General features: G+C 42.7%; 1 protein-coding gene across 2 annotated transcripts in view; it reads left to right on the top strand.

The window, feature by feature from the left end:
- Positions 1-24,809, top strand: part of CHST11 (carbohydrate sulfotransferase 11) — a 174,242-nt gene that overhangs the window by 65,347 nt on the left and 84,086 nt on the right. For both annotated transcript variants that reach the window (XM_075502404.1, XM_075502412.1), the window contains exon 2: positions 12,789-12,874. In XM_075502404.1, coding sequence (XP_075358519.1) covers positions 12,789-12,874 — 86 coding nt within the window. The remainder of the gene's footprint in view (positions 1-12,788; positions 12,875-24,809) is intronic.

The following is a 24,809-nucleotide window of genomic DNA, read 5'->3' as shown; positions in this document are numbered from 1 at the left end:
CAACACAGCTTTTATATGTGCCTCCTTGGTAATGCCTGATTGATATTTAATCAAGACAAATGGAGTTTTCAGCATAGAATGTAAGGATTACCCCAAAAGCAGCAGCCTTCTGAGATTTTTCCCTCCAGGTCAGTCCTGTCTGCCATTCACCTCTGTGGCTTGAGAAAGCATCAGTTAAACTGTAGTTTTTATTCTGCTTTATATTTTTAAGCTGAAAGTGTAAAATATTTTCAATTAAAATGCAGTTTCGCTGTTTCAGCTTTCAAGAACTTGTGATAAAATTAACCCACGCAGAGTTGAGAGCAAAGCAAGACTGCACAGAAGCCTTCTCTGCAGCCTTAGAAGGTTGAAGCTAGACAACTAACCTAAATATTTCCCACAAATAAATGTTTTAAGATGAATTCTCCCAGCTGATGATCCTCATTGTTTTAATGATACAATATTTGAATGTCAGAATTGCTCCTATACAGGTGCATATGGGAATGAATAAACCAGACGTTAAATTGGCAAGTGAATGCATATCAATCTGGCACACATAATACTGATTTAAAAAATATTTGACAGTTTGTAAAAATAGCTGTAACTGGGAAGTCATCACTAAGCAGATACATTTCCCATGGGATCCTTGGGGGACAAGATTTTGGGCTGACGCTAGTTAAATGTTCTAATTTATGATTCAGAACAAAACATAGTCATTTATTGATCAGGTTTACAGAGGGTGCAAATGTTAGGGCAATGATAAATGGAGAGGAGGAAAACAAAAAGCCATTAATACAGAGTTGTGAATACCTTGTGACTTGGGTGGCAGCAGATAATGTGAATTTTAGTAAGGGTGAGTGTATAGAGGAATAAAATCTAAGTGATGCTTACTGAGTCGAGGACCCTCTTCTGTTGAAAGGGAGGGCTGAAAAGGGTTTGAGGATGGCGGTTCACCAGCTGGCCTGCCTGCTCCCGGGCCACAGGAGAGCTAATGCCACCCTGGCACGTGTAAGGGTGGAGCAGAGAGCTGGAGAGGGGAGGTCGTACTTGCTCGTCGTATGGGTCCTGCCGCAGCCTTTGCTGCGGTGCCGTGTCATGTGGGGACACCCCGGTTTCAGCAAGTTGTAGTGTTATCTTTGAGTGTGTTCAGAAGAAAGCAAGAAGAGTGAGGAAGTGCCTAGAAAACTTGCTGCAGAACGATGGAAAGTTTAGGGGTGCCTTGATCATAACATATAGGTTCCTGCATAGAAAAGAGAGCTATGGCCATGAGGAGCAGACAGACGCACCACGAGATCCAGCGGCTGGAAGGTGAGGATAGGTCAATTCGGATTAGCAAAAGGATATGTTTGGGGAGGAGAGTTTGACATCAAATCGGTTTCCCAAGGTGGATTTTCCACTCCTGGCAAATTTAGAAAGAAGATGAGTTGCCTTTCTGAAAGATGAACTACAGCTTAATTGGGCATTATTTTAGGGAAGTCTTCTGGAAAGGGTGCTTTCCTTTTTTCCTTTCTCTCCTGCTCTTTGTATCCCTCTCTGCGTGAGACCTCAGACGTGCAAGAACAGCATTTGATTCCTATGCAAAAACTTTTAAGTCCATGCTTCTGTCTAGCAGTTCTGTTGTCTGTCTCCCTCAGAGTCGTACTGTCAGAGTGATCCTGTATTGGGGATACTTACTGGTGGCCAGCTGCAACAGTACTAGAAATTTCACAATACATTTGGCAGGCTATTAGTGACTGAAACCAAAGCTTATTATTTTGCATGCTAATTATGAAATGTTATTACCAGTAAAGGCCAGATAGGTATCCAGTATTCTGTAGCCTCAGAAACTAAGCCTTGAAATACTGTGAGATTCCTTCATTCCTGTTTAATCCAGAAGAAAGCTACTTGCACAGTGGCCTCATATATATTACTGTCCCGTGCTATATAGCATATCCATAATATTGGCAGGCAGAGTCTCAGTCAATTTAAAATTTTTAGGCTATCCAGCATCCTATTTGGTAGTGAAACCAGAAGAGGTGTCATTTGCAACTGCTGCCTGGCTTGGGTCTCCTTTAAATGCTCTCATTGGAAGGAAAATCACAGAAAGATCTTTCCTCATTCACTCCTTTTCCCTCTTGGATGTGGGGTTGGTGTGCTTGGCCCATCCACTCGGGTATGTGAGAGGCACGACTGCATTTCCTTGCTGTAGACAAAGTGTGTCAGAAGGTTTTAATGGAACTCACTGAAACGATGGGAGCAATGGAAGGAGACAGAGGAAGGGAGTAGAACCACTGAAAGATAAGTGGGCACTGAAAGCTTATACATACATTCACTGCTCTGACTGGTTTTCTTGTCTTTGGGGAATTTCTCCTTAGAGAACGACAGATCCAGAGTGCTCAGTACGTCACCCGAGGTTGGCTGTAAAGCTGGGCTCTATAATGGAAATAGAGATTATGCTAACTGAGATGAAGTTTTATAGTGCTAATGTGTATTTTACTCTTCTGTGTGCTGAAGTGCAGCCTGGGTCTAACAATGTCCTATTCATATGTAAAATGTTTTGAAGGATCTGTGGTTTGGAATATTTCAAAACTGCTGCATGAGGGGATTCTTACATCTGAAAGTAATATTATCTGTGTACAGCTCGTTGCTAACGGAGAGAGAAGAGTGTGTGAAAGCAGCTCCCAGCCTCCGCGTACGGATGTATAGATCCTGCTGGAAGAAGGCAGGAGCACTGGAGGAGAGCTTCCACGGTCCGATGGGGCTGGACGTGGCCCAGCAGTGCTCTGCAGACCCGGACCTTCCCTGATCCCGGTCAGCTGCGGCGATAACCAGCTGTTGGAAAAGTACAAGATCTTGCAGAGAGGCCGATTGTGTCTGTGTGCCTTGGGATTACTTGGAGTTTAGAAGTATTAAACAGAATAAACTCTTGGAATAAGACAGCAAAGCCCAGCTGTGTATTAATTATTAGTCTGGATGTTTTGCAAATCGCAGAATCAAGCCTTTGCTGTCTGTGGTACTTTTTTTCCTTTTAATATCAGCATTTGGCCTTCGCATTGCCAAGGAAGTAGCCTCCTTAATTTGTAAGAGCTCATCTGCTTATCCAACAAGCTGCAGTCGTAATCCTCTTTGCCATAATGAATGACTGCTCTGGAAGTGATTACTGAAGGATTTCATACTTTCTTTCCAGCTTATCAAATTGTTTAACGCTTCTTTTTTGTAAAGAAAATTATTGTTCATAAGTAACAGTCAAGTATCAGGAGGATGGAATCGCACTAAAAATATCAGGGGCTCTGCTTCAGAGGCAGTAAATCGTGGTCCATCTGGACATGTTGCTAGGACAGAAATGACTAGTGAGCCTTGATTTGTGTTTGTGTCAGGTCAGGTGTGCAGATGTGTGGGTGCAATACTTCTGCCTGAAGTTCAGAGACCAAAAGCTTGAGCCTCTCATTGCTCCAGGTTAAAACGACTGCTGCAGCTCTATTTTCTATTCTGCCTGGCTTGTGAGAAGGCTTGCTGTGCGTTTGAGTATATCCATAGCAAATATGATTTTGTGTTTCATCTTCAGTGCACATCTGTTGAAGAACAGCAAAGAAACAGTAGCTCAAATAGACTGCAGCTGCAGCAGCCGTCATTCTCATTTTGACCGTGATTCAAGATAAATGCTTTTAAAATTACAGCTTTCTAAAGAAACCTTCCTCGTTCAAAGGTTTTTCGCTCACTCCCCCCCCTTTTTCTTTTTTTTTTTAACAAGCTCTTACATCGTGTTTAAGTAGACTGGTACTGGGAGTGTAATGGAAGTAGTGGGAAATACAGAAAGAGAAATCTAGCTTCTCTTTTTTTAGGACAATGCAAATGTAGCTTTTTTTCCCCTGGACCTACATTTACACAGTTTTTGTTTGAACTTGCATCAGAGAGATGGGATATAGCCAACTATCTACAGGCTTGAAAACTAGGCTGATAAGAAGAACAGAGTAGAGCATTCAACTCTGTGCTATAAAGAGAACCCAGCAGCAGATGTGCCTGCTGATGTTGTTACAGCGAGTATCTAGAAATTGGAGGGAGGCATGTTTGGAAACCTGTAGGCTTCACTAGAAATTTTCCAACCTTCCCAGATTATTGCAGTCTCATTTTGCAAAAACATGGCTAACTTGTAGTGGAAAAGTAGGAAAAAGTATGATGTCCAGAAAGAGAGTTTTTCTTTGCATTTTGATATACTGGATCCACAGTGTTCCTTCATGCAAATTCATAATACACGTTTGCTTGTGAAATACATGTAGTTAAAGTTGGTCACAATTCCTTAGTTTCTTAGTTCCTTTGTAGAAAGTTGCCTTTGACATGGAAAAAAAAAAAAAGAAAAAAGGAAACAAAGAACTTCTTAAGTTCATGTGGATGGTAAAAAAAATAATTTTTTATTTATGAAGACTTAGAAATAGTTCTGGGAGAAAAGGAGTAGGCCATTTTGATCAACATTTTGGGACATCTGGCTTTGCTAATGGATGGTGTAAACCAGGGCAGACACAGAGGTGAGCAGGCGGCTGAGGTGGTCAGCGATCCATCCAGAACTGACCTGTGAAGTATTGTGATGCCCCTGAATCTGCATTTCATGCCAGAGGAAACAAGGTTGTGTCAGAAAAGTTCTGACCAAGTCTAATATAGTTTGTAGTTTGCACCCACAAAAACTTGCTGCATTAAAAGCAGCGTATGCCTGTGTGTGACAGAGATAAACAGAGCTCTCCTCGTGTGAGAAGTAAAGCCTGTGGAAAAGTCTCTTGATTTAGGTTTGTGGATAATTTCTTGAGACTTCTAAAGAAATTCCGTATGGATTAGCATTTTAAAAAAATTACTGGAAAAGGTTGTTCATTGTTCATTAACAGGAAAGATGTTGTGCTAATTTATGCCACATGCAATGTCCGTAGGGTGGCCAAGGATCTAAGTCTCGGCATAATTTCACCCAAGGATATTAACTTCCCCACTGTGCCCAATTAAACCCATCCCCATGCTAATCTGAGAACAAACAGGATAAAATACAAATTTATTTCTGGAAATGTGTCTAAAGCAAAAAGAAATTAAAGATCTCTCTATTCTTTGGAAGGCATTTACAACCTTTGTAATTAGTGATTAGGGCTTAGAGACAAACGTTAAGATTCAGTTCCTTGCTGTGCCAGGATTTATTTAGCGTAACTTCAGCCGTCGACATTTAGGGTTGCTGGTCAGTGGAAAGGCGGGGAGCCACCTCCAGAGGCGCTGGGGCCACCCATCTCTGCAGCTGCAGCTCCCCGTTAATTGTAGGAGCTTAAATGAGTAGCTTAGAATAGACACCTCGCTCCCTAGAATTAATTCCATCTGTGGCAACTAGTTTGCTTTGTGGAAGTTTTTAACCTCTTTGCCTCTGTTTTTCTGATCTGTGACCTGAGGACTATTACTTTGCTGGTCCCTGGTCCCACAACTAGCGGCTTTGCTGCTTGTCTCAGCCGTAACCATTTCACTAAGGTGTGACCTCTTCTTTATTTTTCATCCTTCAGTTTTGTCATATCCATCCACAGTCTTACTTTAGTAAGTCCCTCTGGTACCTGAGTGGGAGTGGAAACATCAGGGGAGGCTAGGATGGACATGCTGAATCAATGAACCAGTATTGCTAACCCCAAATACAGCATCTCTGTTCCTCAGGTGGAGCTCTCAAACATTGGAGCTTTTGGGATTGTTTCTTTGCTATGTGCATACAGCATCCAGCTCAGGAGGTCTCTGGTTTGTCAGTTTGTCCGTGAGGCACAGCGGTGTTACACAGGGTAAGGTGCTCTGGCCACAGATTTTTGCTTGTTTCTCATGCTGAGTGAAACCCCGTGTTGCTAGTTACTGTCTGGTGTGAGGCAAAATCTGGTTCTCCGTTAATGTAGAGGGTAAATATTATCTCATTCTCTGCATTTAAGACTTTGGCATGCTGACATAGAATACCTAATCTGATTTTTACTTTCTAAAAATAGCTCTCCCAAGCTCCAGCAAAGAAAGCTGCAGTTTTGCCTTAAGAAAACGAAAGAGGCCAGACAAGAGTTTAGTCATAAATCCTTGTACCTGCGGTCTCTGGATGAAGGACCGATAATTTAGTCTAAAATCCTGAGCTGAACACAGCAAAGCACAAGGCCCCAGATGTCACGAGATGTTGCTATCAATCCGTCGATCTTTGTGAACCGCTGCTGAAGGATTAGTCTTCATAAATCATTGCCGGGAGAGCTACCTAAAAGTCTCCTTACTCAGGCTCTGGAGCCAGTGCTGTGTGAGAGCATTTGCATTCACTACTCATGCTCCTGGTCGCTGATTAAAAATTAACCCTTTCCTACTGTTCGGTGTCCTTAGCCTGATTAGTCTGTAGAAGGGAGCACAGGAATTTTAATGAAGTTTGAAATGAGGTAGTCTTTTTGTCGCTGAGTTTCCGAATTTGCCTGCGGTTTGGACTTGGCTGAAGTGAAGTCTTGCATAGCGGATTGTTGTAAATTATTATGGAAGGCTCGTTTTCCTGAAGCAGAACAAGCTGGTTACTAATGACAAGCTTGTTCAGCATGATTTTAGCTAAGTGTCTGAAAAGTATGTGGACAGGATGTTCCAAATTGCAAAAAAATTCAGTCTAAGAGCCTCTGACGAACTCTGGAAAAGGGCTGCTTCCTAGGGTCACTTACTTCAACTTTGCCCTGAGTGTTTTCATGCTTCAAGAGTGTTGCATGTGCAAAATATTGTCCAGTTGAGCCTTGCGAGGTTTGTATTCGGATGTGACCAGTTTGCCCTGAGCATAATTCTTGCCAGTACAGATGGAGCAGTAGTTTTATAATATCATTTACAGATGTATGCTTATGATTGAGCTATGGATGTCTCAGTGTCTCTGAGAAGGTGTTTAGTATAGTTATTTGAATGTGTATTTCAGTGCTTCTATCAGTGCCCGATAGAAGTAATTTTCTGTGCTGCTTTGGGGTCATAGCAGAAGTCTATGCGAGAGTTTGGAAGGCAAACCATGTCCCAGTCTTTAGCTGAAGAGAATCTCTAAACCTTCAGTGTGAGTATAATTAATTATTCTTGCTTCGCTTTAAAAATTCAGGAAGTTTGAGGGCAGTAGCTTATTGAAACGTGGCTAGAGACGCCAAAGGTACAAGTAACTGTTTTGATGCTGCTATCTTGCCTGGGCCAGGTGGCACTGATTTTTCTGTCTAGGTTAGGGGATGTTTAGGTGAATGTTAAGCCCTAACCTGGTTGTTTATGGATCTAGGAGAAGGTATGAGGTTATGTACCTGCTCTTTGCTGTCAGTAAGATGCTCCATGGAAAGCATTAACTCTGGCCAGTTGGACAGCAGTGTTAGCTGGAGAGCAATGTACTTCAGCCAAAAGAAGCAAGCAGACTGCTGTCAATTTTCAGCCTTTCGTAGAGAAATCAGTTCAAAAAAGAAGATAAATCGGACCAAAAAAGCAATATATTTGACTCGTCTATAGCTTCTTTCTTTAAAAAAAGAACGGGATCCCATCTTTGATGGGAGTCTCAACATACCGCTGCCAATGCATACTTTTTCCTCAGTGGCTTGTATCCCAAACAGGTGGAATGAATTATGTGTATCAGCTTTAAGCAATGCTGTATTAGGGAATTTTGTCTTTGTACTTTAGACCGATGTAATGAAAAATTAAATATTAATATGTCCTCAGAACTTTTCTCAAATATTTGTAATATAATAGAATCATAGAATCATAGAATGGGTTGGAAGGGACCTTAAAGGTCATCTAGTTCCAACACCCCTGCCATGGGCAGGGACACCTTCCAGTAGACCGCATTGCTCAAAGCCCCATCCAGCCTGGCCTTGACACTTCAAGGGGTGGGGCATCCCCAACTTCTCTGGGCAACCTGTTCCACTGCCTCACCACCCTGATAGTGAAGAATTTCTTCCTTGTATCTAATCTAAATCTACCCTCTTTCAGTTTAAAGCCATTACCTCTTGTCCTATCACTACATGCCCTTGTAAAAAGTCTGCAGCTTTCTTGTAGGCCCCCTTCAGGTACTGGAAGGCTGCTAATATGAGACAGTTAATTTAAGAGGCAGTGAACAGAGGTAAAGATTTTACATTTGGTTTTTGAAATCTTGCAAGTAATTAGAATAGCCCAAGCAATGTAAATTAAACATTACCAAGTAGGAAATAATTGCTGGATAGCAGTCGGGGAGCTTTTATTCTACAGAAGTCTTGGAAATGGGAGCCTCTGACATTTACGGGATTGTAGGATGGTAGTGATATAGGTGGCTGCTGAATGCACGCACCCGGTGTTTGAAATGTCACTTGTTTGTCTCTGTAAGTCCAGTGAGAAAAGTGACAATTATTTTGTGTGTCTCTTCCAGCAGAGTCTCCTCTGTGACTTGATCCCACACAGGCTTGTAAGAAATGGTTTCATTTGCCCTTCTGACACTTTGTGAGAAGGTGACCTTTTTGGTTTTAAGCCTTCGAGAGTCTTGTTTCCGATCACCCCCCCCCCTTTTTCTCTTCTCTCTACGTAGTCCCAGTGTTCACATACCTTTTCAGGCCAGTACTCTCCCAAGAGAAGTGCCACCATGTCCCCTCTCTCAGATTCTCTGTAGCTCCTGATAAGGAGAGAAAGAAATTGCATTGATGTGGCTTCTTATTTTAGTATTTTCTCCCATCATTGTTCATCCTGTGGGAATACCAGAGGTCTCCCATTCTGGGACAGGGTCTTTGTAGATTACCAAGTGTGTTATAAATGCTTTCTGCCAAGTAGAGGTGACAACTTAAGCCTGGTTCACGTGTTTACATGTGAATGATCTTCAGTCTCTGAAATGTCACACAAAAAAATGAAGGCTTTATACCATGCCTGCCTGCCTGCACGTTGCCCCTCCCCATCTGTGCCCCTTATTCCAGGCACTGTTGTCTTGTGTCTTTGGCTAGATGCAACCTGGAGGTGACATCCCCTCTCGTAGATGCCAAGATCTAGTGGGTGCTTTGCCATGTGCATTTACTCTGTCACTTGTAACCCTGCCTCTGCCATCCCGGGTCCAGCACCCGGGGGACCTAGGGAGGAGATGCTGGTAAACACATCGATTGTTGGACCATGGCAGGAGTTTCAAAGTCTGGCCTGGATGATGACCTGCAAGCTCTCAGTATGCTCCCAAACCATGCCTTTCCAAAAGGTGTTTTTAATTTGAGGGATCTACATTTTAATTCATAGTCATCTAGTGGATCAAAACTGTGGCAAAACCTCTGGACTTTTTTTCTGCACAGATACCAGAGGCCGGTTTGACTGGGGAGCACTGTGTTCTCGTGCTCAGCGCACTGTAATTCACAGGTCAAATTCCTGCTCTTCGTACTAGTGGGTGTAAATAGAGTTTTCTAGTAGTTATGCATGGATGCTTCTGTTCTGAGATAATTTAAGGCTTGCATGTGTATTTTCCTTCTCTCTATGTATATATACACAGATGATTATTATGTTGATAAGCTTTCAATTCGGCAGGACTGTTTATCTTTCTCTCTTGAGAAACTGAAATTTGGTGCCTAGATAACATGCTCTCCAGACTTGCTATTAAATTAATGAATAGTGATTCCACAGATTTTAACAACATGGGCCAAGATTGCATTTTGGACAAATCATTCCTGGAGATGGAAGAAAGGTCTTGTTCTTACAGCTCTTGTATTTAAGTAACAAACTAACAATTCATTCACTCGCTCACAGTCCTGGCTAAATTCAGGGGATTGCTGATTTTGCTGCAGTTGCAGTATTAACACCACTCTTTAATCATTAAAGGCATTAAATGCTGCTGTCAGCTGCTTCACACACTTAGTGTGCATGAACGTGATCTTTTAATCAGTTCTTGGAGCCATGCATATGCAATACTTATCATTAGATTATAATTAACTGTAATTATGAATGGAGATCAGCCCAAGTCATGAAATGTAAATTTAGATATTTACTATGTTAGTAAGAAGATTTGGTGAAGATAAAGGGCTTGATTTTTTTTAATTTTCACTACCACAATAGTGTGACGGAGTCTTAGTGAAAGTGTTCGTAAAATTACTTTAGCTGCAGTTAACGTCCATATTACAGTTTTCTTACTGCACATTGCTATAGATGAGGTTCAGGCCACAAAGGTCACGTCATTCACAAAATGAAACACTGCCGCAGAGAAGCTGAGACAGTAGAAAACTGGTTGCAGGAGCCCTGAGAAGTGAGTTTGTCCATGGGCATGCCAACAAGTGTTGAACTATATATAAACATTCCTGATCGTTATTCGCTAAAGAAAAATTTTGCAGAAGGCGCGAGTGGGATTTCTGCTGAGGAAAGGGGAGCGCTCCCCTTTATTTCGATGCTGCAGTTAATTCCAGCACAAGTATTCTCCAGCTGTGCGCAGAGGTGCTGTGTCCGGCTGCGTCAGGGCGTGCTGTTCCTGACGCCGATGAACAGGGAACCGAGTGCCGCGTTGAGCTGCGGTGTTGCTGTGCTAACTCCGCAGTCTTCTTCTAAAAGCTTTATTGAAGAAACAAACCAATTAAGTAATATGGGGAATCATAAAAAGGATTTAATGGCTTCCGCGACTAAAGTTCTACATTAGCACTTAGCTTTTGCTGGGGAGACAGTTGCCTTTTGTTTGTTTGTTTGTTTACATCTGGGAATCAAATCTTGCGTGTTGTGCAAATAATGTAATCTTTATGGCTGTTACTGCTGCATATAAAGTGTTGCTGTGTTGATACCTGCTGGCTAAGTGAAGCGGGAAGGGATACATTTATGCACGCTGCTGTTTACTGTATTTAATGGAAATGAAAAGTTAAGTAATAAATTAGGGAACACCACACTAGAATTTATTCTTCTTCATTTTGGAATGAAGCATCAGTGTTTCAGGATCCTGGTTAATCACAGTCTAATGACCTGGTTACACTGAAACGTTCCCCTCTCCCTTTCCCCCTGCTCTGGTGTTTGAAATGGAAACGATGGGTTCTGCTGTTGACTGGAAGGCTCCATTTTAGAAAGTTTTCTTGTAATGGTGAGGGGGCTACAAAATGATTTTCAAAGCATCCCTGGACACAGTTCCTGGTACAAGAGTATGGAGGGGGCCGACAGACGGGGCAGGATGGACAGGAGCCCTGTAGTTAGAACGACTGCTGGATGTCTCGCACCCTCACTTTAGTGTTTCCTTCCTAAAAACACTTCCAGCCACTGGAAGCTGACATTACTCATGCAAAATCTTTTTTGAAGTTTTAACTGTTTTAAATACCTTCTAAGTTAACTTCAAAAAAGGCACATTAGCACAAAACCGAAGGAATCGCAATACTTGGCTGTGTGACTAAAATGCTCGGAAGTTAGTCAGGTATTTAAACATGTAAATTAAAATTATAACCTCTAGTAACATTACCACCCTAATTGTGAAGAAAATAAAAACATTTAGCCAGTTTGTTTACTAATATATGTCTGGCTCCTGCCACAAGACCCATGGAGTCTCTCTTTGCTCAGGGGAAAAGCAACACGGCACGTTATTAGGTAATTGCCTTCAATTGGAAAACAGATCTGAAGTGAGTGAAGGAATCTATTATGTTTCCAGACTGGAGTTGTATACAGTTTTCTGTAATTCATGCTACTTGACATATCAGTTATGATTGCGTATCAGCCCTCTGTATTAAAACGTCACTTGACTGTATTCTCTGACTCTTGGCTTGAAGCATGCAATATCATGTCTGCAAGTGGTGCAGCTCAGAACAGTCGCTGTAGGACACTTCAGTAGTTTCTGATTACAAAACGTGGCAGGCGGTGGTAAAAGCGTGCCCAACTCTGCTTAATGCCTTTGGCTTCCCAGGAGGATCATCTCCTCTTTCCTTTTGGTTGTGTCTTAATTAAACCTTGACGAGACAAATTTCCCCTTGCTGCGATGCCCAATGTGGGCATCTGATTGCTGATGCTCCTTCCGTAGCTAGCAGAGCAAGCTGGGGCAGAGGAGTGTTTGCAGAGGATGATGTGGGCCACGTGAGATTAGAAGGACAGGCAAGCTCTTGTTCTCCTCGTATCTATAGAGGGTGATCAGAGCCGAATGGCTCCTTATGTAGAATTTTATGGCCACAAAGGTCTAACTTGAAACTGGTGATCTCTGCGCCTGCTGGGGCTCAGATCAAGGTCTCTCCTGAAAACACTTTATCGTCCAAAATGCTCCTCCGTCAGACCTTTGACAAAGCCTTTGGTTTGAAAACCTGCTGCTCTCCAACTGGGATGACATAGCGTATGTTGGTTTTCGGATCAGTCAAATATTCAGTTGCAATATGTAGAGCAAAATAGAGTTTGTAACAAGAAGTGCAGCAATGATTGACTGTATGTGGGTTGTGTACTGCTGAGCGTCTGTTGTAGGAGAAACCAAAGAGTTAGGCCAAAAGCTTTAAAATCAGATGTTTTAATATTAGGTTCCTGTGTACTTCTGTATTTAGGCTGAGAGAGGCTCAAACGTTGCCTCTCAGATGCTGATTATAGGAATCCATCTGACTCTTCCCTGATGATCAGAGAAGCAGGTACCTAGCACTGCTGAAAATTGTGTCGCTTTGGTCCCTATGCCTGAATTTTTGTGCACCCAAGCTGGAAGTTGTTGGATAACAGCTTTTATAAGAGGGGAACCAGAGAGCTTTTTTTAAAGTAACTTCCACAATAGAGAAATGATTTAGCTCTCGGACAATTTCTAGGGAAAGGTAAAATCAGGAATTAAGACACAATACTGTCTAGAATCCCCTGACCTGTCAGAAAAATCTCTTCTTGCTGTAGGTATTGCAATAGGTTACTGCTAACCAGTGTTGCTAACCTGTATTAATTTCAATTTCCCCTTGCAGTAATGCGTAGAAATCCATTTGGGATGGACATTTGCTGCCGGAAAGGATCCAGAAGCCCACTACAGGAACTGTATAATCCCACCCAGGTGAGTGTGTCGTGGCTATGATCAAACTTCCCAGCCCAGCGTACAAATACATTCTCTCTTGAAGGTATTTTGGTCTGGTTTTTCTCATTTGTATGCAGTAGCTGCCTTCAGCTTGGAGAACTGATCCTGGGACCTGCAGAGTTTAGCCATAAAGTTGTACAGTTTGAGCTAAGGGCCTGATTTGTAAAGGTTTTTAGTTGTCTAATGACGTGGACTCTAAAGTTTTTTCTTAGGTACCTAAAAGCCTTAAAAGAGTACCTTTTAGATCCCCTAGCTAGCAGCCGAGGCATCATAATTTAATCTGTCGATCAGCACACAGTGGCAGGGTGGGGTGAGAGAATGCGGCATGATATACATGAAACAAGGAGTGCGGTAAGACTGTAAATTGCAATAATAATACATGAATATAATTTCTGTGGCTTTCAGGTAGCCAGCTGCCCTTCCTGTCCTGGTTCATTGCTTGTATGGAATCTAGGCAAACACAGTAGCTCATACTCTTCTTTACGCTGTGTGCTATTTAAGACCTGATGTTCTTGATGGGAGCTTAGGATAAGCTGAGCTAGAATTCTTGTGACAAGCAGCACGGGAAAGCTACCTGAAATTTGTGCTCTCATTTGCTCCTCTAGATCAGTTTATTCCCTACATGTGGGCTGAATTGGCACATTCAGGAGCAGCATTTCCTGTTGGCAGCCGAGAGGAAGTGCTGCCATTGAGAGAAAATGCCAGCTGACTATTAAACATATTTATTAAGGTTTAACAACCGCCTATTATATATTTATCCATCAATGAATACATTGAGTTTTACTAAATTGGCTATTAAGGAAAGTGACTATCCCAATAAATCTAACTTGTTAGATTTAACAAGGCAGTAAATGTTTTAAATACTGTTTGATTATGAAGAGACTCACTATACAGTGTGCAAAACGAAGTCTAAGTGATTTAAAGTATTTATATGAAGAATTGACAACAACCCAAAGATACGTGATAACTGTTACGTAGTGCAGTAAAGCTCCATTTGCTCAATAGTGTTGCTTTTATGAACATAGGCTGACTTTCTAATTCAATTTGAATTCTTTGCGTGGCTGGGAACATGAGTTTATCATACTAATATACTAGCCTTTATTGACCATTATGGGAGTTAGCATTGCATAAAGGGAAAGTGCACGTAAAAGCCCTGAAGAGGAACAATCCAGTACTACAAAGGAAAAATATTAGCATTTGCAGGTTAAATTTAAAGACTCTTTGCAGATGCTCAAGAAGGGCAGGGAAGGGAAAAGAGGCTGACCGACTAATTATTCTCTCTGGGGTCTGCTGTGTGTCAGTCAAAACCTCCTTGCCCTTTAACATCCCGTAAGAAAGAAATAGCCCCATCCACTGAAGGGCTGTAATCCCAGAGCCCTTGCAGGCTTGGCCAGCTGAAATTTCCTGAGCTTCCTGAAGCAGGGGACGCAGCTGGCAGCTCCTTCGCTGCCTCTCCTTCCTTTCCGTGTGCCCTGACCAAGCAAACCATTAGCATCCCTTTCCGGGCTCGCCTACGAGCCAGACACAAAAGTCGATGTTTGAGGAAGCGCGGCGGTTCTTGGAGCCGATGTTGAGCTAAGCAGATGACGTTTTTTACGCCAAAGTGTTTCCATCAGCTCGCTGACATCCGTTCTTGTCAAGTGTTTAGTTTTTCTTTTTTTCTTTGTTCTTGGTAATTGTTTGCTTTTTGGATGGGGCTTTGCATGCTGCACTCAGTCCTAGAGGGACTGGCAATGTCAGGCAAGCAAGTGCTTGCATTTTGGGAAAACAGTAACAAGAAAAGGCAGTGAGTAGAGGCTGCCATAGGAGACAACCGACTGGAGGTGACCCCTAGAATATTTCTTCAAGTGCGTGGGTCATCTTTCTTTTTCCATTTTCGCCCAAAGAAATGTCTGTCTCGCCTTTCTTAAGGTGGCGGATTAGAGACTGGTCTATACTTTGGCAGTAGGGTGCTTGTTCCTCAAGAATTCACCAGCAGTTGTGAGGGTGGGGGGACAGAGATCAGACTCCTAATCTTTCTCTGCAGTTCCTTGCTGAAGCAGTTGAGATCAGCCATTAGTAAAGTCAAGTCAGAAGTCAATATACCATAAATATGCAAGAAAACATTTTTGGCCAAAATCTCTCTCTTGCTGGTCTGGATAACTGAAAACATTGGTTAGATCTTTAACCCTTGACCATCAGAACCTGTTGGACTCCTGGTGTGGTGAACCCATGTTTTTCTCCTGGATGCCGATGGCTGTGTGTGCTGTCACAGGAACTCTTTGGCACTCAGTTTAGCTGCCTCGGAGGAAGAGCGGAGCTGATCGAGCAGATATTTGTAGTTCTCCTTGTAGTTCAAAGGAAACTGTATAACTCAAACACCAGACTTAGGCCGCTGAAAGATGCCCTGCAGCTATGGCTTTGGATTACTACAAGCTAGGTGCAGTTGTGATTTTTGAAGGGTAGGAAACTTTAAATATTTAATGTGTCCATGTGCATGTTTTTTACATGATCTAGAATAACAGGAGAACCCACCTGTGGCTTGCCATCCTCTGCTATAGAGTGCACTGTACGTTTCACGTGCTTCGGATTTCCTCGCATAGGCAGCGGTGTGTAAGCATGGCTGCTGCTGTTCCTGGGAATGTCTCCAGGATCCCCGAGAGAGGTGGGCAAGGGAGGGGGTGTATGGGGCTCCCTGCTTTGAGGTGGTATTAAGGGCCCATACGTCCTTGCATGGAGCGTGCTGCTGGCTGTTCCCTATCAGGGGACATGGGAGTTTGGCCGTCGATTGAAATAGGTGCCAGATAGGGTTAATACTCTCTCAGATTTACAATGTTGTAGTTCAATATGAATAAGGTTTTTCTGCTGTGTGTTCAGCATCAGGTTGCACTGCCCTCATAAACCCAGATGGAGACAGGTTGATTTACACCAGCTGAGAGTTTGACTACAGGTATTTACTGTGTTGACACATAACAGCCTCTCTGATCCTGCGCTGGTTTGTTTCCTTCTATGGAGTTGTTTGAGTTGTTTGCAGACGCCATCATTTGTCTCTTGAATCTCTTTTGGCTTGGTAAATGATTGTGAAAAGGAAAGGAAAGGAAGAGAGAAAAGAAGAAAAGAAAAAAGAAAAAAAACATGAACAGAAAGGAAGATTTGGCTTGAGTAAATTAACATGTAGCAATGGTCTGGAGGTGACTGAAAGAGTGGACTAGTGGCTTGTAGGAGCTGAACGTTAGAATTGCAGTCAAATTTTCAGTGGACTGATCATAATTGTTCACACGTTCGGTGGAGGAGGAGAGAATAAATGGGTGGAGATAGCACTGAATTAGAGCCAGAGAAAGTGTCCATAACAAAGCCCGTGTGTTACTTATGTCTTAGTTGAGCATCTGGCCTTGTGATTATTGTAAAAGTAGGAACAACGCTTTGGCTCTTTTGCCTGTTGTAATAGAGCAGAATGTGAGAAGTGCATTTGTCTGTGGACAAAAGATTTCTTCTCTAGGGCTTTCACTGCAAGATTTTTCATGAGCACTAATATACCGTGAGGAAAAGAAAAGTCAATACAACTGAACTGGATTTACACTGAGTAAGTGGATTTCCAGGCTGTGGTCTCCGTGTACATGACAGGCAGCGTGTGCAGCGTGTCTTTGAGACCCTATTATCGTTTTTTCCCCTTTCAGTTTCAGGTAGAGGTTTAGTAATAAGGTGCAGAGGTACCAGCGGCAAATTTTGAGGGCTGAAACGGACCGTTTCTTTAATGAGGTTATTAAAAAGCCAATTTGGATCTGTATTAAGCAGAACTATTTTCCTTCTGCCACATAGTTGTAAATGGAAGGAGAAAGAGGATTCAACACACAGCAGGTAGCAAAGGAGAAAATCAAGATGTAACTGAACACAGATGAAGAGCCTTGCAGGAACGTGACATAAGCTTGCATTGTATCTTGGGTGGGGTTTCTTTTTGTATATGAAACCCCAGGAATTTAAGAATATGGGTAAACAAATATTTGCAAGACATATTCTTAGAAGACAACGTATGCAACTGTGTCTTGTAATTTGTGTGACTGAGTATAGCCCCACTGCTCCAAAAATAACAGATAATTGTGGATCAGCCCATTGAGCTGGAGTCACCAGAAGTTCAGAATCGGGCAGCATCATACTTGAGGCTTACACACTTTAGTGGCTAACATTGATCTGTTTGGTGCAATGAAAGTGCTACTGAATTACAAGAAATTGCAAACCAAAATAGACCAAATATTAAAGGAATGGGAAATAATTGCATCTTTAAAGTTAGAATTTGTCTTCTAGTTGTCAAGGTTAACATTTCATTCTCATTAAATACAGGCTGCATCATTGTCTGATCTAGCTATCTAGACTGCTGAGAGAAACACAGCAGAGACGCAGTCCTGTATCCATTAGGATCCAAATCCAAGGATGAGTTTGTTTCAGTTTCTAGTTTGACGTTGCCTGACTTCAATTTGTGAGTCAGCTTCACTCTTTCACTAAAGGTCACACTGCTTGCCATTTGTTACTTGCCTTTTCAAACATGTTTTTTTTTGTCGAGGAGATGTATTTCTAGGTGGCTGCTTTTGGTGTAGCTGGAGCCAGGATGTCTGGTGATTTGCTTAAACCTGGTGAGTCAGAGCTGTGGACCTCACGTTACCTTTGTGTTATGAAATTCTACGGGACTGCTTTGGAGCAGTCATTCTGAAACGGCCCATTTCTTTTATTACTTCCACTTTTTTTCTCCCCTCTGTCCCACCAAGTGAAAGGAAGGAAGCGAGCTGTTGCCTTACAGACAGTGTTTATACATCCTCAGTCATCTCAGGCTGCAAATGCTCCTTTTTTAGAGCTGCTGCGTGATTATCCATGATTCAGGCTGCTGGGATAGCATCAGCAAACATCAACCTAGTTCAGCCCACATCACTCAGCTTTCATCTGGGTTGGTAACTTCCTATCTTCAGTTGATTTCCACTCACTAGGATGACTCTGTGGGCAGCTGTACCAGTTCCTGGACAGAGGTTTGTGGTGAGCTTCATGGTCCAAGCTCTATGTATGCATCGTCCACAGCACTTTGAATCAAAAGTTCAAATGCAGAAATACCAGGTTTTAAGCCCTTGGTGATCCTGAGGCGCTGAGCCCCGTGTATTTTGTTTCTGTGTGCTACAGCTTCTCGTTCTTAGAAACACAAGAACGAAAAGGCAGGCCATTGAGTAGGACGAAAGGTCCGGTTTATCTGGTGTTTTGTCTCCAACAGCAGGTGACCAGGACAGACTACAAGAAGGATAAACAACTCATGATACTCTGCCAGTGCACAACAACCTGTGGGTCACGAGCTTCCTGAGACGTGTCAGCTATGTCACGCAAGAAGAGCCTGAGATGCCAGACAATTACTATATCAATTAAAAGGAGGGGGGGGGGAAACCATAGGCCTCCAAAGTTACTTGCCAATTTCAGTAAGACAAGGTTACACCAGCACTATATACTGGTGCTTTACACTACTTTTTCCCCCTTTTTCACATATATATGTTCTGAGTGCCAAATTTCCTCCCAGGGACAGCAACACAGGTATCCTGATGTGAACTTTGGAGTATGAGAAACAGTGCAGCTTATCTAAAGAACAATACGTTAGAATTTATTGGTGCTTTGCAGCTGAGATGATAGTCATAAATATGTGTGCGTCCTTCTTGGGGGCAAAAAGTGGCCCCAAAATTTTACTGATACTGAAAACATATGTTGTGCGATTGATGCTGATCTTTGTAGGCAAATACATGGAGATAACAACAGCATGGTAAGTGCAGCTTATAATCACAGTATTTGATTGATCATAGATTAAAAACTCCTTAATGGGAAAGATGCAGAATGGAGACATAGGGAAGAAAGGTCAATGTACAATGCCAAACTTTGGGTACATATTCCCGTTGGTCAACAACAACTTTACGTCTAATTAGCCTCCCTTGCCGCAGCAAAATGCCTGCTGATGAAAGAGGAGCTAATTGATGTACTCTGTGGATGACTTCTTATGCAAAGACATGACTTACTGTCCTGCTTGGAAGTCGTAAAACAGCAGCTGGCCTGGGATGAAATATTACATTAACCTTAGCAGAAAAATTGCACTAGTGAGAATGCTTTGTTATTAATTACTGATTACAAATGATAAGAGCCTGTTTTAGATGCTGGGGAAATGACTTGGGGAGGGGAGAGTTTCAGGTACAGTGTGCTTCATAGATCATTCGTTGTGACATGATGGATGCCTTTGTAAGTCAAGAGGAATTAATCAGACAAGTACGTACAGTAACTACCAGCACTCAAGGCTAGAATTATCCCCAGGACATGCTCATTCAAGTTACTGCAGTGCATTGGGATGAATTTTTGGGCACCTGTGTTTAATAAAAGACTTGTTACCTGCATGAAATGAAAGAATACAATCGTCACTCAAAATAGTTCAGATTTCCCCGATAGAAAAAGAAGCAGCAGAGACACCTCTTTTTAATTTCTCCAGTCCTTGACTCATATTTATTATTTTGAGACCATATGAGTTTTAATATAAAGGCTTTCTGGAGGCATAAAAGTATGAGAAGAAAGATTTAATAACACGGGAGACATGGCCAAAACCAAAAGGGTTGTACGTGTTGGAGGGGAGAGAGTAACACAGCTTTCAAAACTGGGTATCTGTATGCAATGTGTGGGCTCCCTGTTAGACAAGCACTTGGGCAGCTGAGTGTAGAGAAGACCTGGGCTCCAGCACTCTGACCCGGTGCCGTTCAGCGCCTTTTTGTGTTTAATTGTCTCCAAATCGGGCCTCTGGTGACCTGAACCATGGTGGTTCAGTCAAATGCTTGCTCCGAACTGAGTAGGGTTCAAATGGGACACCTGCCTCTTTCTCTGCATTAAGTTCCTTTTGTTTTCCTCCCCACTTGGAAGTTATATACCAGAAAACCTGGATAATCGTATCTCAAAATGCAGGGGGACGTGGCGATTTGGAGGATTAGGAAGCAAAGGGCAGTGGGAGAACATCAGTGTTTGCAAATAGGTGTAATGAGCAGAGATTTCTGCCGCCGGCTCCTGCAGAGGCAGCGTGCATCCTTTCTGTCTACGCTTTAACAAGCGCTCCAGCATCACTGCCTCGCGAGCTGTATCCCAATGTTCTCGGCCTAGACCTTGTAAACTGTAGCCTCTCCTGCTTATTTCTGGTGCAAGTAGCTTTTGGGCAGCTTTCTCCATTGTGCGAAGGGTAGCAACGGTGTTTGTTTAAACATCTGCCTTTTTTTTTTTTCCTGTTTTTTGTTATCAAAAAGGTTTCTTAACTCTGTGCAGCGGAATCGTAGCCCGCTTGCAACAGGGCCAGATGATCTCTTTAAATCCAGAGAGCCCAGCTGCAACCTCTCTCTCCCTGAGGGGCTGTAGTGTGTCCCAGTAGACATAATGATGAAAATGAGAGGATACAGACATAAAGCCTATCTACTGGCACTTGTAATTCTCATTTACTGTCTAATATTAAGGAGAGGCAGAAGAAGTTGGTAAATTTGCAATTATTTTCAAGAGATTAGATTCCCCAAGTCCCATTTTTACAGACTTAACTATATCTGATGCAGCACCTCAAGTCCTACAAACTGACCTGTAATATTCACTGATATTGTATGTAATATTAGTACGTCTTACTCATTCACTTTTTAGCTCTGTACAATATAAATTAACCTCAATAATGTAACCGTCTGCACCTTACCAAAGCTTTCTTCAGTAAAAGTGCAATAATCTGCTTGTCCGTTTATGCAGAGAGATTCGGGAACGCTTCTCTGTAAATACCACAGACAAAGCAAGGTTAAAATACTGCCCCTTGAAAGCTGTGGCTGCAGAAGCCAGCGTGCCTTTTGGGACGAGCGTGCTAAGGAAATTCATGGTACTGCGGGGAGGCAGCCTGTAGAGTTTTTGTACAAGCGTGTAAATCACTAAATCAAGCACAGATTATTTAAGGGTGCTTTCCAAGTAAGTTTTCTCCTTGCTGAAGTTGTTGGGGAGGTATAAGGTGGGTCAAGCCAGGTGCTGCAGTCTAATCCGTACCACTCGCTTAGGGCGCTGGAGAAGCACGCTTCCCCTCCCGCGGGGCTGCACCCACCGCATGGTTATGGACAGGGCTGAGCAAAAAGGTCAGCTGGAAAACATGCAGTTTGGGGATGGCTGAAACTAGCTGTGAATTTGGGCCGAGTTCTTCCAGTAGTAGTAGCTGGGAAACACTTGGGTTGACTTGGGGTTAATCTCACAGGTGGCGGGTGGGTAGTGATGGACTTGAGGCAATTTGACTGTGCATCCCACGCTTGGCAGCGGGGTGCTCAAATCACGTACACGGGTGATACAGTGCAGGGAGTGTCTTCGGTCTCTCCTGTTGATGCCGTCTTGCGTTCTGAAACTAAATAGAAGAAATGAGCAGGATTTCAGGCTAACAGGCTCTTTATTAAGCCTCTTGTCATGATGATCTGCGGCTAGAATAGAGTAAGAGCCGTGCTCGTTTTAAGACTTTGCGTGCTCATCTGTTGGTCTAGTAAAACAAGGAGAAAACTGTGCCTTGCTCTGTCAGTCTTGTTTGTCTGATATCATCAGACCCTCGTGATGGCAGGAATTAACAGTTCACCGAACCCCCAGTATGAACCGGAGGGGCCCAGGCTGCCGCTGCCAATGGTCAGGGCACTCTCCCAGAAGCGGAGAACCCGGAGCTGAATCCCTGCGAGCAGAGGACGCGTGCCCCACGCGTGGGAACACCCTGACTGCGGGCTGTTGGAGTTGTTCTTATGTTTGCTTGTTCAATCATCAGACTGAAAGATCGGTTGTTTCAGTAATCATCACCTGGGCCAGCCACACTTAAACTGCTTTTATTCACTAGTTTTCAGACCTTGCTTCTTACTCATATGGAAGAGGTGTGGAAAGAAAAGGAAAAAAGTATTTTTACAACGTAATACGTATACAGCATTTGAACACAGCAAAACCGCGGTTTATATTGTGTATGTCTTTTTTTCCTCTATCAAAAGAACATAGTAGCAATCATACTGGGGCCACTCAAGTAGATCTTTGTTGCTCAACCAGCCTGTAGCAGTTGCATATCCTGGTGCGGATGGGGTCTTATGTTTGAACCATCCCTACATTCATGGGGCAGCGGCAAAATGTGGGGGACAGAATGAAAACAAAATTTTATTTCATTCACACTAAGACTGTTGTGGAGTTGCATTGGAGGGGGAAAGTGGCTTTGTATTCTAGGTTTTCCAGCATGCTGTCAGTGTTGATATTTCTATCCATTCATAACCTTGGGAGAAAAGTGAAACCTGATCTCTTGAAAATTGATGGCAAAACTCCTAAGCTCTAAAGAGGCCAAACTTCTAGTTAAAAGATTTGGTCCAGGGGATCAGAAGGGATCTGTAATTGCAGCCGTTGTTTTATCTCCCTTTTCACCATTCCACACATTCTGTTGCACTAGAAAGTGCTGAGTGTAACTCTGATGCTGAAAAGATTTCCCCCTTTTTTTTTCTTTTTTTTTTTTTTTTTTCCTCTTGGTAGTGACATAACAACTATAGCCAAACCAAAGAGAGTTGGCAGACTTACAGTGCACTGAAGTTTACATGTATTCCTGGTGCCTGGAAAATCCAGGAAGGATTGTTCCTTTCTTTTCAATCTTAAATCACATCTGAACAGTATTCTGAGTGTGGTTCCAGCACAGGGCTAAAAGCAAAACATTACATCCAAGCTTTAGAGGAACAGCAAAAAAATCACAGTATTCCTGCAGTCAGATTACCTGGCTACACAGCAAATTAGCAAACCTCTGTAGCTATCAAATTGATGCCCTAATATAAATCTTTTCTCTTCTCCCTGTAAACGTGGGCTGTGTCTTAGATGGTTTCAGACAAGCATCTGGGGATTAGTAAGAGGAAGTGCATATTAATTCAATTAGAGGACAGAAGATGAACGTACAAGCTGGCACAGGGAATTGACATCAGGAGCCGAAGTAACAAAGACATCTCTAGCTGGGAGAGGACAAGTCAAGCTTGGCTTTTGCCTTGCATACATTTTACTTATGAAACGGTAGTTGAAGGAGTTGTATTTATATAGCAATATAGTTAATGTCATATTTTGGGAACTAACCTTGATGTCAATAGATGGATGGAGAGCTGGAGAGCAGATGCACAGTGGTAGCTTTCAGTTCATTCTGACACATTAAATATTCATAATAAGCTCAGCTGAAGGAGAAAAGAAATGTTTCATTGAACTAGTAAGGAGAAGCTGAAATTGTTGGTACTTCTCCAAAGCGTAACGTCTTACTTAATGTAAATTGAATGAAGGTTCCTGTGGTGAATGTGAGATGCAGTATTAGGTACTTCCACAATTGCTGCTTTCTTTCTGTAGGAGATTGTTGTGCCAGTGACATCACTCTATAAAGTAATAGCCAAGAATGACTGTTCTGAGCAGTTTGTCTAGGCACAGCAGAGGCTTTTCCCTTCTTTTTTTCCATAGCTTTGGACCTACAAAAGCCTGTGTATGGACTTTCTTACATTGAAATGCCACATATTTACAGCCTGGAAACAAATCCTTCCACACTGCACTTTCCAGGCACGGGCACACTGTCACTAAGTGGGTAAGTCCTGTATCTGTAGGCTTCTCTCAGCCCCTCTACTCACGCTCCCATTTGTGCATGGTTTGCTGCTAATCTGAGTCTCCGTCTGAAGAATGTAGGTGCTCTGCTCTGCTGTCTGCCTGATGCACGGATGTGAATCTGCAGAGACGCTTTCGCCTCTGTTTCTGTGCAGTTTCTAGCCCAGGTGGGGCTTGGCTTCTGGCAAGGACTCAGGAGCTCAACAGTGACGCTAAAAAATAATGCAATGTGCATATACAAATATGTGGGTTTGTATGTTTGGGAGTAAATTTTACACCATAGAAAGCTTTGCGTTGACAGGATGATGGTGGAGCGTGCTGCACACAGCCGAGTCACGTCGCTCCCAAACAGCCTCGCTCCCAAACAGCACGGCAGGGTGTCTAGCTGTAGGGATAGGAGGGATTCTGCTGCTTTCTCTGCAGCTGTTTTTATCACAGAATCACAGAATCGTATAGGTTGGAAAAGACCTTTAAGATCATCAAGTCCAACCGTAAACCTAACACTACCAAGACCACCACTACACCATGTCCCTAAGCACCTCATCCAAACGTCTTCTAAATACCTCCAGGGATGGCGACTCAACCACTTCCCTGGGCAGCCTGTTCCAATGCTGGACAACCCTTTCAGTGAAGTAGAATTTCCTAATATCCAATCTAAACCTCCCCTGGCGCAACTTGAGGCCATTTCCTTTTGTCCTTGTCGTCTTTATTTAATGTAAACTTGGGTTAATAAACTGTTGCTGAATTTGCAGCTCTGTGCAGGGGGTAAGATTGTCTCCTTGCCAAGACCTACTTCTCTGTTCTTGCCATTCCTCCTCCCCATTTCCTCCAGCCCTGAAGTCTCCTTCTCAGCCTGATGTCTTCAGCTCTGCTCAGTCTCCCTCTCCCATTTCTACCTTTTATCTTACAAAAATGAGAATGTTTTTACATGAGTTACTGTGCAGGTTTATGGTCATGGCTTTATCAGAAAGTGGTGGAGCCAGACAGTGACAGAATGAGGGTGGACAGTTGATAGCAAAGCAGATAGAGAGGAGAGACTTGTCTCTCTGAAAATTACACTCTCATTTATTTGTGTATTTTTAGTCGACTAGTGCAAAAACAAACCAGGCAAAAGAAAAGATTTTTGTCTGTCTGCTGGTAAAGAGAGCTCAATGTCTTCTTTTGAGTTTATAAAAAGCTGTATTGCTTTTAGTGGGAATGTAGAAAAAAATCTTTTGTTTCAAGAAAGTAATGGCAGGCCAGGTCTTGTGTTTGTTAAAAATTGAGGGAGCTAGAAAACAGGCAGCACAAGGTCTATGGTTTCACC

This window comes from Mycteria americana, chromosome 1, assembly GCF_035582795.1.
Source record: "Mycteria americana isolate JAX WOST 10 ecotype Jacksonville Zoo and Gardens chromosome 1, USCA_MyAme_1.0, whole genome shotgun sequence".
In the NCBI taxonomy this organism is placed as follows: Eukaryota; Metazoa; Chordata; class Aves; order Ciconiiformes; family Ciconiidae; genus Mycteria; species Mycteria americana.
The sequence above is the reverse complement of the archived record's forward strand: the minus strand, read 5'-3'. Positions and strand labels throughout refer to the sequence as shown.